At 35.8% G+C, this 15859-nt stretch overlaps 1 protein-coding gene across 2 annotated transcripts in view; it reads right to left on the bottom strand.

Moving 5' to 3' along the window:
- Nucleotides 1–15859, bottom strand: part of Msp300 (Muscle-specific protein 300 kDa) — a 57716-nt gene that overhangs the window by 2071 nt on the left and 39786 nt on the right. For both annotated transcript variants that reach the window (XM_018540327.1, XM_018540326.1), the window contains 12 exons: nt 14580–15740; nt 13583–14362; nt 12842–13492; nt 11657–12258; nt 10895–11537; nt 10401–10739; nt 9765–10070; nt 8919–9070; nt 1602–2412; nt 1373–1531; nt 945–1307; nt 754–864 (listed from right to left, as the gene is read on the bottom strand). In XM_018540327.1, coding sequence (XP_018395829.1) covers nt 754–864; nt 945–1307; nt 1373–1531; nt 1602–2412; nt 8919–9070; nt 9765–10070; nt 10401–10739; nt 10895–11537; nt 11657–12258; nt 12842–13492; nt 13583–14362; nt 14580–15740 — 6078 coding nt within the window. The remainder of the gene's footprint in view (nt 1–753; nt 865–944; nt 1308–1372; nt 1532–1601; nt 2413–8918; nt 9071–9764; nt 10071–10400; nt 10740–10894; nt 11538–11656; nt 12259–12841; nt 13493–13582; nt 14363–14579; nt 15741–15859) is intronic.

The raw sequence follows: 15859 nt of genomic DNA, 5'->3' as shown, positions 1-15859 counted from the left end.
ATTTTAACCTGAAAATAGAATTTAATTAACAAATTATTTAAATTCTCAAAAATAATATCGATATTCGATGAAGTTTTGACGCATGAAAGTATAAAAATAAGATTCGCACGTAAAAGAGAAGGATATAGGATAAAAGATAGGTGTGTATGATGTATAAACAGTGGAAACATCTAGAATTAATTGTTTTGACAATTGCAACTATTTTTTAAATAAATATATAATTTATTAACGCGGTATCTCATTTAAGAAGATGTTTCCATTTGTGTTTATACATGTAATTATTGGCCATTTTTTAATTTTTTATTTCATATATATAGTAAAAGAATTGATTTTATACGTTAATATTTCAAATTAATGACATTTTTTTGAAATATGTCAAAGAACAATTTTTATTTTGTCTTTTGATGTAGTAAGAGTGCAAATGGCAAATAACACAAAAGTTAGTCCTAGTTATATGTGGTTAATGTGGCTCGATCGACGGTTAGTTATATATCATGTGCGTTCTAATTATGCGAATATTACTCAAATGAGAAGAGAGATTTGCATAATCGCGCTCAAAAACGCAGAAAACTACCCCCGACAATTGCGTACAGAAGTCTACTCCCCCCTTCTGACAATTCAAAGGGGAATAGGACAACGCGTTCTTTCTTGGTGGTGGTTTTAGTTGGTATCGAGCAAATGCAAAAATCAATTGCTGCTTCAGCGCGCTTGTGCAGGTAATAAGAAAGTGAAGGAAAGAAGGACTATGCCTACCTGTTGCTCTTGAAGAGCTTTTTCTCGATCATTTGGCATATACGTCGGACTGAGTACCGTCCTCAATTGTTGCTCCACCTGTACAATATGTTGTCTCAATTGTTGAATTTCCTGAAATGGAAACAAAACAATTTTGTTCGCAACTGTAAGGTAGTCTGAAGGCTGAATGCTATTTTTCCCATTCTGCTAACCTGTTGGTACTGATCTATCTGCGCTAAACAAACTTCTAGAGAAGTTGCTTGTTCTTTAACGGTACTGTGAAGAGAGTTGAGTTCGGCAATCAGATCGTCAGCAGTATCTTTCACCCGGTTGTCACCGACGATACCAGACCTAAAGTGCACCTCGAGCTTTTCCACGGAGATTGTGATCTTTGTTTTCTGAATCGCGATGTCGCTAAGCATTTTCTCACGAATAGCATGTTGATCGCGCAACGGTTTCTTCTTATTCTGTGGCAACTCCAACGTCTGCTTGGCCTTCTCCATCCAGCTCCGTACGTCCTTCATCTTCCTCTCGCATTGCTCCCATTCTTCACTGGCCTCTTGCAGTAATGCATTCTGTAATATGGGGATTTTTCACAATTGGCTGATATTAACTTAAATTTCGGTCGAAGTAAACTAACCCTTTCCAATAGTTGACCCTCGACCTGAACCTTGCCCTCTTCCGCCTCGGCCAACTTCTCTGGTAGGTCCGCCACGGTAGTTACCTGACCGATATTCTCCAATTCTCTGCCCATATCACTGAGATTCTTATTCACCTGCTTGCAGCTCTTGACTGCTGTCTATAAAACGAAGGAAGTGTCAGGCGAACGTTGTCGTATATCTTAGAACGTGAAAAGTTCTTTCACATACCGAATATTCGTGCAATCTCTGTCTGGCTTGTTGAAGAGTGCTGAGCTTCAGTGGTTCGACTAGGAATTGTCTCTTTTCCTCCGTCCATGTCTTGACAGCCTCATAAAGCGCGAGGAACCTCTGCCAGGCATCTAGAGTGTCGCCTACGATTTGTTTCTTTTCTTCCAACCAGCTCTTGATCTGCGCCAGTTGTTCGGTAAGATTATCGATCGTGTTATTGATCAGCTCCTTTTCGGCATCGTCCCTCGTGTTCTTGACGATGGTTTGCCCATTTCTCGTCAGTCGTTCGAGCTTATCGCTAATCGTGCCCAGCTCGTTTTGTATTTGTCTGAGGTGTTCCCTGAGGATGGCCGGCTCGGTCGATCTGTCCTGTACCTTGAGCTCGGCTTGGCGGATCCATGCTTGCACCTCGTCCACGTCGGTTAGATAATCTGACCTGACGGTCCTAGCACGTTTCTGCTCTCTCTGTTTTTCCTCCATTGTTTGTGTCGTTGCTTCGGCACAAAGCTCGAGTGCGGTCAGATGCTGGGTAATGTCACTTGGTACTAGCTGCTGGCTAGCTTGATACCGCGCCTTAATGCTTCCTGAGAAGTTCTTGGCGGTGTCGACGAGATCTTCAACCTGTGAGCTCAGCTCTCCCAGTTCGATCTCGGTCGCGTCTTGATCAACGCCGTAAACGTATAAGTTCGACGCGCTTTCGCGCGCCTCGTTTAGTCGCTTTCGCAGGCGCTCGATCTCACGTTCGATGTTTTCGAGCGCCTCCAGATCCTCGCTCGCCTTCTCGGACTTCCCACGAAGAGAGCCGACGAGTCTAAAAGGATGATTCGAACGGTGACGATTCGCATGGCGAAAGAAGCTTTCACAGAGAGTGACTCTTAAATTTTTTTATTATACAGACACATTGAATTTGTAGAAATATACATTTGGTTATTTAAGAGAAGATTGGTGAGAAAAATTAGCTGGATTATTTAATTTTGAAACTAAAATACTTGTCTTTGTAATATTAAATTCCTCTTAAATTAAAAATAATACAAAATTGAATAATATTGATTACATAAAAAAATATAATGATTAAATTCTTATATTTAAAAAGATGAATAAAATAATAAGATGCTATTATTATTATTATTGCCTATAACATATTATACACGCATATAAAGCACAATTTATTGAAGTATCGTTCCAAATAACAGGTATATTTCCGAAATGCGCATGTTATAATTATAATATATTAAAATTCCATGTGGAAAATAATTGTATAAAACAATCAGTAGTCTTAAACGATCATTTGTGGTGAGACAAATTTAGAATCGGAAATGCGTGTCGCTGTGCTTCGGCTGGCCCGATCCCAGGCGAAGTCGCGCAGTCAGGGCAGCCTTGGCTAAAAGTAGACGAAGGAAGTATGTACCGACGGGAGTTTGGCCGACTGTTCACACTTGTGGTATACCACGAGGAAGATACTGTTCGAAAAAGGTGTTATATGATTTTATGAAACGATTATTTTATTTAGCATCCACATGAAGCACAATCGGTATGCCTTGAAACAAACTTTTTTTTCAGATACTAATTTTTTAGTGAATCAAATATACTAGAAAAAGAAAAATGTCCGATTTTGTAATAGAATTTTAGTAATATAAATATAATCGTTTATTTTATGTTCATCGAAGAATTTTTTTAACAAAGACAGAAAAGTCTTCTCTTTCTTTAAATAAGAACAGAATAAATTACCTACATGATTTTTTGCTGCCAGTTGCACAGTCAACATAAATCACAAAAAATAATTTAAACGTTGATGTCATCTGCTAAAAATTTGTATGCTGTCATCCTTGTCCTTTCGGAAAGAAAGTATAATTTCGATTTTATCAGTGCTAAGGTGATCTATATTTTCAACGATGACATGATTTCGTTTCTACAACGGAGAATTACGCAAAATTACAAATCTAAATTTTATTACGATTCTTTTTATGGTCTACTTGTGCTTGAAACCTTATTAATTTAGTATAATTAATTTTATCTCGTTGCCATCTTTTAATTCGACATTAACTATAAGTTGGATTATGTATGTATTTGCCGATTTTGTCACGTTGCTCTCAAAATACGTGACCATGAGGATTCTCGATGTCAATGTTGTCTTTTGTGAACGATTCTTTTCCTACAATGACATCATCGCGCCGGACTGAATGCGAAATACGATTACCGGCCGGTAGATGTAACACAACGAAAGACAGACAAAAAGAAAAAAAGAAGAAAAAGATCTGTGATGTAAGAATTACAAATTAGTTTAATTTTAGCTATGTAAAACATAGACACTTCTTCAATTTTATTTTATAATTATTTTTTAATGTACTGTTGAATGTAAGTTTTTTTGTACGTGAAGTTCAATATTGTCCGTATTTGTACAATATTTTCATTTTGTAATTCATTCACGTGACCACGCGCAGTAATAAAAATTTCTAAAATAAAAGGAATTAGAATGATAAATTTGCGTGCCGCGACAGTCGAATCAACTTCATCGTTTCAAAATGAGTTTCCTTCTAGAAACTATTAACATTCGCACGCAGTGATCTATTTCCAGCACTATGAGTTTAGGTGCGAAACGATTATCTGTTCTCACGCGATCTCATATATAATCCGAGATAGCTTCATCGATCGCACAACTTGCTGGTCGCGATCATAATGGTGCACACAATTCTATTTCGTTAATTGTACTACCTAACAGATGTCATAAAAATTTCTCGTTACTAGCAGTGCGTTTGAATGAAATCACTCTCAATCCATCTGTACGAACGATATCGTAAGCGAACGATAAACCTGAGCAATATATATGTACCTATGGATCCGGTTGAAGTAATCGCGCAATATTCGCGTTTTCGCGATACAGTCGACAGCGGACCGAGCGCGAACTTATCACTTTTCTTCTTTTTTTTCTCGATTATTTTCTCTTTAATCCTCGTCCTTATTCTTGCGTTTATCTGGACAACAGTATGGCGCGGCACTATCAAGCCAAACAGCAGCGTTCGCGATTCGAAACGTTATTGGAGGGATACAGTCGCTTAAAACTAGCGTTAGACGCCAGTTGAGACGCATTGGCGAGGCGCCGCGACGCATGCGGCCTGATCTTAGAAACGATTTGGCTAGCCAAGAACGTCCTAAGAATAATCGGTCAGTGAATATGTAAAGCCGATGAGGAATGGAGAATTAGAAGTACCGGATGATTTTAAATGACACGAAAAACACATAATGATCGTATCATGCAACCTGTAGCAGAAATTTTACGACTAATTTTGATCAGAAATTTTTATTACAAATTTATTTGTGCGATTTTATATTTGGTGTTACTTCTTGTGCAGTCTTTCTAGACGAAAATCAACTCGATATCTCTGGAGGTTTGTCAAGTATCTTAGCTGGATGGAATCAGTAGATTTATAGGCGTCCATTCGTACTGCATACGGTTTAATCGGCACCATGACTATCGCAATTAAATAACACGAGTCATAACAACAATCGCAAAATGGTATAGCAATTAAAATGGAAATTGAGATTACATGCACGTATATTATTGTTTAAAAATTTCTAGATAAATGTCGTGGAATAATATAAATAAAAATACAACATTAATTACGCTCGTCAACAAAATTTTAGTAAAAAATAGAAAATTTATTATTAAATTGATCGATTATTTAAAAAAAATATACTATGTTATGTATTGTTATACGTTTAATTATAATTCCATAGCAATATTCGTATGACAAAGATTACAAAATTTAGTTGCATCTAAGAATTTTATTAAAAATATTTATTTCTGATAATTGATCATTTCAGATAATTGATGCCAAAAAAATTAATAAATTTTGTTTCACCTTATATACGTTCTAAAAAATTTGTCGAAGTCGCGTGCCGACTATTACGGTGCATTCTATTGCATGATGAATCATACGTATATGATGTCACATCTTGTTTATATATGATACAGTATATAAGATACAACGTTTGACTTTGTTTTGAGCGACATCAAATCTATATTTAACGAAGACTTAATTAGCGTCGGACGCAACCCACTATCGGCCAGCGAACTACGTATCGATGACACTATGTATGTAGATATAGAGCATTAAACAATTTTATATGCATTGCGCGATCTCTTTATTTCTAAATAAATCTCCGCTATACACAGTATTTTCGTATTTCGTACATCGTTAATTAATCATAAAAAAAAGAATCTCAATTATAGAGCTGTACTTTATTATTAAACTTGCATCAAAAAATTGAATTTTGCAATGAAATATCTCTATGAATTTTCTCTGAATAATATGCAAGATATGAAAGTATTATATAAAACAAACTCCAGTGTTCTCAACTCCAATTATAAATTTCTTTTAATTGAAATTTGTCTCTGATTCTGAGTACGATACACGTGCGTCGATATCGTACTAATATATGTACATATAGTTTGTTTCGCTTTGCGCGCATGCGAAACTACGACGTTTGCGCCATACGAGAGATGAGGTTTCGCAAGTTTAAGTAATCGTTTTAAGTTGCAATTGGAGGACGTAATCCAGATACATTCCCATTGAACTAATACGATCGCCTCTTTTCTTTCGTTGATATTTGACGAGAACAAAAAGAGAAAAAAAATTCTGTGTGTATCCTATATATATATATATATATATATATACCTGGGAAGAGTGTGTCTTCCAAAACGTAAGCTCATATCTGTTGGAAGTGTTAGTATTCACCAGAGTTTTTCATTTGTGCGTTACGTTCTTCGTGCAAATGGTATTACGCCATTTCCAACATTGACAACACAACACGTGCGAAATCGGATGTAAATACATCGAAATAAGACGTCATGCCCGATGACAATCCGCCACCTGGCAAAACGTCAAAACGCCGCACGCCGGCGTTATCCGCGAGTGCTTAAACGCGAGCACTCAAACACGTAATCAGCGTCGATAATGCGTCTGCAGAAAGATGCAACGAAAAATACGATTCTTAGCATCGTGCGCGACACGTCGTCGATGCCGGTACGATGATGACTGAATGAACTGACACTGCATGATGCTACTACGGTTGACAAAAAAAGTATGGTAGGGGCCATGGACACGTTTTCTCTTGGGAACGCATATCGACCTTCCTCAGCTGTCTTATATTGAGTGTTTTTACAGTGTTATACGGTCCGTATTACGTCATATGACAGATTTGTTGGTGACGTAGCGCAGCGCGCTAATGAAACGATGATGAATCGATAAATATCGATGATCACGGCTAAATGTCAATTATATGTGCGCACGCGTGATTTAACTTTCGCAAATATTGAAAAATAGCGATCGCGACTTATTTAATTTGATTACAAGCTCTTGTGTCAATCTTTTTTTTTTTTAACAAAAAAACGTAGAAAATCATCAAAAAATCAACGATAAAAAGAATAAAAGATTTTTTTAATTACACTGTAAAAAATAAAATGTTAATTTTAACTCAAAAACGTTGAGTGGATTTTCTGAGACATGCAAAAATGTTAAGATTAACATTTTTGTGTTAATGTTAATATTTTTGCATGTCTCAGAAAATCTACTCAACGTCTTTGAGTTAAAATTAACATTTTATTTCTTACAGTGTAGATTTTGGTGATACCAATAAGTAATAAAATCTAATTCATTGTTGAATTTCTTTATCTACAATTAAAAGATTTAATTAAAAAAGGTTAACTGCATAGATGTTTTAAGATTAGAAAATTGTGTAAACAAATCGTAAATGTTTCGTTTGCCTTTCCTTAATATTTTCGCGATCGAATAAAATTAATTCTACATAAATATATTAGCCGAAGAATAAATAAAAACTGTTAAATAATTGCATATCTAACACTAGATAATTGCATATGAGAATGTCTGCAAGTTATTTATATTTACGTACTATTTATACTCCATTTTGTGGCGCTAGTCGCATTACGTCAAATTTGGATCAGCACTCACATTGCGTGGCCACTCTTATTACGTATTTGATTTGTAATTTTTACGCAACATTATGTAATCGTTAATTGAAACACGAATATGACGACTAATGATTGGAAATTTGTCGGAGAATTTTATCGTGATTATACTATGTAACAGCTCAATTTTGAAAGACATTGTAGTTATAAGTAATATGAAAATTTAAATTTACCTTAATAATTCTCACAAAAATATTTGCCACTGTCATTCTTTTACAGTTTTACTATAGTTCTTCTTAAAACAATCTTCGCCGTTAATTCGTAATATGTTATAATATGTTTCGTTTTGAAATAATGGCACTATCGTTTTATACAAGTATTTTAGTTTCCTCTCTCATTGACCAACTGTTTCACTACTGACTTTGCGACCGAAAAGTCAAATGCTAGCGTTGTGTTTTGGCAATGATTTGGATGCGTCGTAGTACGATAAAACAGTCTTAAAACCTTTTATTAAAATAAAATTGCAGCACATTTGCGCCGCGTCGGTATTTTCGACTACTTTTTGCTTATTAAGAAATATGCTCTCATAAAATCTTTCACAATCTTCTCCTAAATGTCAAAATTAAAAAAAAAACAGGTACCTTACACATTAATTATAATATATTATTTTTAATTAATATACCGATATGCAAAAAATTAAAATGATACGATCACCTGAAAGAAATAATAGAAATACTGATACATCAGTATAAATATAATAACGATAAAATGTAGAATTGCTGAAATAGAAAATGTATATATCATAGGAAAAGGGAACATATAAGCAAAAGCTTCAACTGCACATTTATACATGCACATGCAAATCTGCTCGCAGAAGGACCCAAATAGCACTTTTTATTGCCAGCCCAAAGATCCAAACATAAATTATTATAAAACTTATAAAGTTTTTAAAATATTATAATAAGATAAATATAAAAAATGTTGTAAACTAGAAATTAAACCTTCATGATTACATTAAAAATATTATCAATTTTATTCTCCGTATTAAATAATAGTAAAAGTATATGTATATTTTATTTCTGAAATTACAATATAATCATTATAATCGTGATATTAAAATTTGAAAAATTTTATAATTCCGGAATGCAATATAAAATGCAGAACATTTGCTATTCTTTGCTATAGAATACATGGAATAAATATTAATTGTTAATTATATTCTATTATTTTTATATTATCGATCTACCTGTAAAAATGTTTATCACTTGACTACCTATGTTAATTAACGATAAGATAATATTGAATTGACTTAGTTGGCTAGCGATCATGAGGCGGTGCTGGTCCATATTCTGAGCAGATATAAAAGCAAAATGTGATGCACTTTGACTCACGATTCGACGGATTTTTGTAGTTTCTCAAGGCGTTTCTCAAGATTTCGTGCCGGTGCTTCCGTAAACGCTGCGAGATACGCGAGTACAGGTCCTGCGAAGCTTTTCACTTCTTCCGTTACAGGTTTAAGTTTTTCGGCTTCTGTTACGAGTTCCTGTCCGTAACAAAGTCAAGAACGTATTAACTGTCTTTGGTCATTTTGTATCATGTCCAAAAAATTTTCAATATATTTTAATTTTTTAGCACGTATTAAACTTTAAATAAAAATATTTATTTATAAAAATATCGAGGCATATTTTATAAATGTAAAAATATCGTTTATATGTTCGTCTTTTACGAGCGTTCATCACGCTTTGATAATTCGTGAACGACTAAAGTAGTTAGCTTTGGAGGGCCGAGCACCTGTGGTGCCTGGCTGTGCAAGTCTGACACGTTCGGCATTTATAAAGAGGGTGCACCAGGAAAAGAGAAAGATAGAACTAATAGTATATCTGTACCCTTAGCGCCCGGTAAATCGATAAGAATGTGCATCCACATAAAATGCGACATTATATAGCCATTTAAAGGATTAAAAAGTATACTTCGCGTGACGTACATATTTTCTATTATTATACGAAGTTTTATCTATGCTCATGTCAATAATTGCGAAACATGCTTAACCCACTTTCAATATTTTTAGCTATTTTTATGCAATTTATTTGAATTCGTAGAGCATATATACGTAGCGTATAAGATAGATTATTCTGATATTGATTGTCAAACTAATTGTACATTTATATTGTTTATGATTAACTTTTGCTTAATAGACAAATTATTATTTTATTCATATTAGAAAAATTGTTACTCACTTCTAATATTTTAACAGTGTCGTGTAAATGTTGTTTCGATCGCACCACTGTATCGACGAGTTTATTTTTTTCCTCAGTTGCGGTCAATCGTGATTCGATGAGAGCCCACTGAGCTTCTAAGTCTTCCCAATGTTGTGATAATGCCTCGAGTGCATTCCTGCGTCCTTCAAGTCCCGAAACTAATTCGTGCCATTCTAAATTGATCTCAGAGAGCTGTGATTCTATCGCTTTCTTGTTGTTAATATCTGCGAGTCGGAGGACTTCTTGTCCACGTTCATTTAGGAGATCTAATTCGAATTGTTGATTCTGCGAAAAAATAAAAAAAAAACATTAAAAATGTATCTAATTAATCGTTATCAAGCATAGCTTGTATATCGCATATAAAGTAATTTAATTTTTCTTTTAAATATATGTATGCGAGTGTAAAAAGAAGAATTTGTTTACAATTTTTTAAACATATTTTTTTATTTATACATAGAAAATGTTTTATTGCAAATATCATAAATATGAATTCAATATGATTCAATATCAATTGAGATTTCATTTTACTTTTTTTAATTTTATGTAATATAAAAAAATATGTAGTTAATCACAAAAAGGAAGAAAAAATATTTTTATCTGTACTTTTTAACACACCTGAATGTCATTCAGGGCATGTGTGATTTTCTGAATATTAAATTGCAATCCAGCTAGTGTCGTGACTGGTTCATCCGTGAATCTAGTTCTGCTGATAACGGCGCGAACACGTTCCAAGCTCTGTGTATAATCCCTCCACATCTCAGCACCCTGTTCTAACCGTGAACGTTGTGATTTAGCCGTATTGAGGGTGTTCTTTAACAACTGAGTGTGCTGCTGTTGTTGAGCACTTAGTTCCTCTTGCTCATAACTATCCAAAGACGGCCAAATTTTATCTGCCACCTGTTGAATCTGTTGTGACACGAGTTCGCGTATCGAAGATTCAGAGCTGAAATATATCTAAAAATACGACAAAAATTAAATTTATTTCTTTACGACAATATTAACTTTGTAAATAACTGTCAAAATTTTTAATCTCTCACACATCTCAATTTAAATAATTCTAATAATCTAGTTATAAAAGTACTGTAGTAAAAATAATAAGAAGAACTCACTTTGTGTTCTTCCAGATCACTAAGAATGTTTTCAAAATCGAGTCCCTCTTTGTCACTCTCAAGCCGAATCTCAGCTTCACGAGCCCAACTGTGAAGCTTGTCTGTAAGAGCTGCGTAATCCAATCTCATCTGCATATTACTTTCGAAATAATTTCCACGCTCTTCCATTTCTCGCGGTAAGGATGTCAATAAGGAAACTGCTTCGCTTAGCATCTCCTTTAAGGATCCAGGCATTCCTTCTTCATGTCGCAGTGATTCCTTTAAATTTCTGATTCTATCTAAATATTCGTTTACATCAGCGCAAAGAGTATGATGCTTTTTTAATTCCTCCTCGACGCTCGCCGGATCTCTCTCCAACAGTGGCCTAGACTTAACTTCCTTCTCCTTGCTCTCAAGCCAGTCAAGGATATCTGCCAATTCACTAGCGAGTCTTCTATGCTCAGCTGCCGCCAGTTCGTGTTGCTCTCTTTGAGTTTCTACTGCCCTTCGGAGAGCCTGTAATTGTTGCTTCAACGATTGCAACTGATCCGTCACATTATTCCTATCCACAACCGAACCTTCCGCCGCTATTTGCTGTCCTTTGTCCGTCGCACTAGCGAGAGTAGCTTCGCATTCCTGAATTTTTAATATAGCGTCGTCATACCTGTTAAATTTTTAATAATTAAATTAATAATTAATGAATTATTAAGAAAATTAAATTCTTACTTAAAATATAAGATACATTGTTTATTTAATATATTGTATATTCACAATTGCAATTACCTTTTAATTTTCTCTTCTGTTGTTTGCCCGGATTTCTCAATATCCCGAACAATTTCAGTATATTTGGCAATGAAAGTAGTAATCTCTGCAATTAAAGCGATAAATTGTTGACGTAATAGCAGCAACTGACGAAGTTTCGCTATTTGCGCTTCGAGAGTTCTTATTAAATCATCTTGTTGAGCTAGAACGTCATGTAGATCTCCTATATTAGCGGATTGAAGATCAGATAATTTGGCTTTATTTGCTTTAAGATCGTCCAAAATTCTTTCATAAGCGGCCAACATTCCTTCCACATCTTCCACACGAGCACCGATCGGTTTATTTAGATCATGAAGTTCTTTCTGAATGTCTGTCATGAATTGAATTGCCTCCGATACTCGTGCGGCAGCTTCTTCAGCTTCATCTATACTCTTTTGAAGTGCGATTGCTCTCTCATTTATCACACCGGCCACTCGTCCATGAGCTTCTTTCATATTTTTCAATTGTTCACTCAATTCTTGCTTATCGGCGTCACTCACAGTCGGTAAAATTGATTTTCCTTGTTGATTTATTTTTTCTATATCGTCACCGTATTCTCGTGCCTCTTTCTTCAACCGATCGTACTGTAAAAAAGGAAAAAATATTTATAGTCTTTAAATATACTTTGCAAAGGATATTTATACAGTACAAGATTCCATCGCAAATTTGTGCACCTATCCCATGTGCAGATAAAATATTTAAAAAATCGAAGTTTGTGTTGAGAGCAACACTAAACCGCAAGGGTGTCTAAAAAAAGTGGTCAGGAATATCATTAATTACAACGTTTTTTATTAAAAAGTTTTGAAAAAATGACCCATCGCGTATGTTTATAAAAGCTACCGTTGGAAAGGGAAGGATTTGTAGATTACAAAAATGGTAGGGTGCCATCTTTAAAGTTACAACTCTGGCATCCAGGGTAAAGAGAGTGAGTTTTGTTCATTAATTAAATACATCCATTGCGTAATTCAATAATTTTTCACTAGATCGTAGCTTAATATTCACTCTTTACGACGGAATAGGGTTGCCTTTAAAAAACTGGTCCAAAGTAAGGGTTGCTAGCTTGTTCATCGCCGCGCGTTTGCTCCTCCTTTCTCGAACTTGCTTTCGCCAGTTGCGTCAAAATCTCGACAAAATTTTTTTCTTTTTTTATAAGGGATATATACATACCTTTGCAAGTTGTTCACGAAGAATGTCAAGACTGGTAGGTCGCAACTCAGAAGAGGTAGCCACTTCAGCTTCCTTAATCCATCGTTGACATTTGTCTAATTCACTTTCAAAAGCCTTGCGTCCCTGGAGAAGATCTGCTAACGAGGCTTGTTTTTCTTTCGCCTCCTTCTTCAACTCCTCGTAATCGTTACTTAGATCGTCCAGAAGGGTCTGCAGTTTGGCACGACTGTCAGCATTACAATCTTTCAGCAAACTGTGTCCTTGTTTAAGAATATCTTTAAGATTGCTTTCGTTAAAGGAGTCGATATCCGCTTCCAATCCGCTGTGTTGCGCGATATCTTGTTCAACTTTCGAAGCTTTCAAAGGCAGATATCCGCTGAGCTTCTTTAAATCATTGCCTTTGGATTTTATCCAATTTCGTGCTTTTTTAATATCAGTCTCTAATTTGCGACGTGCATCAGCCGCCGCATTCGCGACGGATATTTCTTCCCTTAAAATGGCGCATAATTCAACCTGTTCGCCGCGCAAAGATTTCGTGTCAGCTTCTAATTGTTGCTGTTCGCTAGTTTCCAGTTCGTTCTGCATATTTCCGACTCTCTTTTCCAATGTATCTATAATCAATTGCTTTCCATCTGCTTCTTTCAACATAGCCTGTAAAACATAATATTATAATTTAAAAATAATATATATATATTGATATTTTTCTAGGAGAAAATAACAAGAAGAATTAGGAATTATTACCTTGAGAGTGAGAAGTCTTTCTTCCGCTTGTTTACTTTCAAAGCCAAGCAATTCAGGCATCTTTACTTGTTGCTTTTTCTGCTTAATCCACTCTCGATTCTCTTCGATCTCTCGTCTAGTTGCTTCGATGCCTTGTGCCGTCATCTCTAAGACCTGCGCCTTTCTTTGTAACTTTTTACCAATGTCTACGTATCGTCTCTCTACCGACTTGATTTGTTCTTCTATTTGTTGAGAATCTAGATTACTGACCGAGTCCATTACTTGGTCGCCTAGTTTCTTTATCTCTGCCAATTTCTCTGTTCCCTGAGATTCAAATTCGACTGTAATGTCCTTGATATTTGATATTTTTTGATTGATAGTCAATCCGCTACCCTTCTCAATCATGTCGACTTTCTTCGATAGGCCATCGAACCATGTTTGAATATCTTGCACTTGTGATCTGTATTTCTGGATAAGATCCTGTGCCGCTTGTTTCCCGGCGATAGCTTCAGCCAGTTCGGTTTCCAATTTGTTCAATCCTTCTTCAATATCGTGATCCTCTTCTTGGATCGATAACTCTGTCAATGCTCGAGTGCGACGTTCGCCTACATTGGTGAGCAATTCGTTCATTGCCTGCAACTCGGCCTGGGCAGCTTCTTCTCGAAGTTTCGCTGGTCGTGATTTCCATTCAGCGCAGAGAGCCCGTTGCTGATTAATCCAAGCACGAAGCGAATTCTTTTGTCGCAGTTGCTCCTCCAGTTCACCCACCGTTTTCATCACGTTTGCCAAATGCGTCTGCATCTAATAAGGCACATAATATAATTTACATAAATATACGTACGATTTCAAAATTTCTATTTATATTGCATTACATTTAATAGAAATAGAAAATTTTTATGTATGAAAAAATTAGACAATGTTAGATAAGTCATTTATGTGTGTTTCGCATTCTCTGTATTTTACATAAAATTTTATTATGTTAATTAATTTTCAATGTATACAATTACTAAGCACATACCTGATCAATGAGATCATCGAGTCTTGTTCTGACTTCGACTTCTCTCGCGGGGACTTGAATAGGTGGAGCATCAAGAGGACTTCCGGGTCTAGAGACGCATGCCGCCGCAGCCTCGCAAGCTTCCACCGCTAATGCCAATCGAGCTTTTTCGGCTTGCAGCTTGTTATGTAGAGTTCGAGCACTCTCGAGGCTCTGCTCGGCAGAAGTTAAGTTGTTCAATGGAGCCTCTAATTCTTGAGTCATTTCCATCTCGTACATGTCCAGATTCTTCATGATACTCTCCAGAGTGTTCTCGTATTCCTGGAACTTAGTCAGAGACTCCGTTAATCTGTTTTTGATTTGCAGGGCGGTGTTCAACAACGAATTGTAACTATCCTGAACATTTTGCAATTGCATCTCTATAATTGATCTAATAGTAGGATTCGCACCGACATATCTATCTATTTGACCGTAACCCTTCAATTTTAGTTCGTCTAATACTTCCTGATACTTCTGAATTTCATCTAACAATGCTTCATGCTGTTTGATTTGTTCGATCGTTTGTTCTTTATTGGTGATGTAGAGAGAATTGTGTGCCATTAGTTGGAAAGAGATTTGCAATAGCCATTTTTCTGTTTCTTGTAAGGCAGCATGATACGCATTGTACTCTTGTATTTCATTTTCCATAAGCTTTTTCTTCTCGCTAACAAGCTCGGCTAATGCCTTCCACCGATCTAATAAATGTTTCGTTTCGTTTAGCGTCATGTTATTTTTCGCCCATGCTGATAGCTCCGTTGCTTCCGTCATCAGATGATCTAAGTCTGATTTTTTATCGCGAATTTCTTCTTGAATATGTTTATATCGTTCGAGCATTGTTTTCATCTCACCAAACTCGCCTTTTGTATCCGAAGAACCTTTAACGACTTCCTCGTTCTCTTCTAACCACTTTGCAAATTTATTATGCGCTTCCGCATGATCCTCCCAGCGACTCAAAACCGACTTTACTTTAGCTTGAACCGTAGTAAGATCTATGCTTAATTGTTCCCAATTCGAACGTAGATTAGCCATATCCGATCGTAATTGGTCTTGTTGTTCCGGAAGAGCCATGTTAATTGCTTTTGCAAAAGCATCTTGCAACGTTGATAGTAGATGTTGACCTTCCGTCACGCGCGTTGCCACCAGCTAAATTAAAATAATTTTAATTTAACAAGAATAGGGAAACCGTAATAATTTACGATTTACTAAGCCTCTACGGTCAAAGCTAGATTACTATGCTTATTATAATGTGTGAATTTATATAC

The sequence above is a fragment of the Cyphomyrmex costatus genome, unplaced genomic scaffold (assembly GCF_001594065.2).
Source record: "Cyphomyrmex costatus isolate MS0001 unplaced genomic scaffold, Ccosl1.0 scaffold241, whole genome shotgun sequence".
Classification (NCBI taxonomy): Eukaryota; Metazoa; Arthropoda; class Insecta; order Hymenoptera; family Formicidae; genus Cyphomyrmex; species Cyphomyrmex costatus.
The sequence above is the reverse complement of the archived record's forward strand: the minus strand, read 5'-3'. Positions and strand labels throughout refer to the sequence as shown.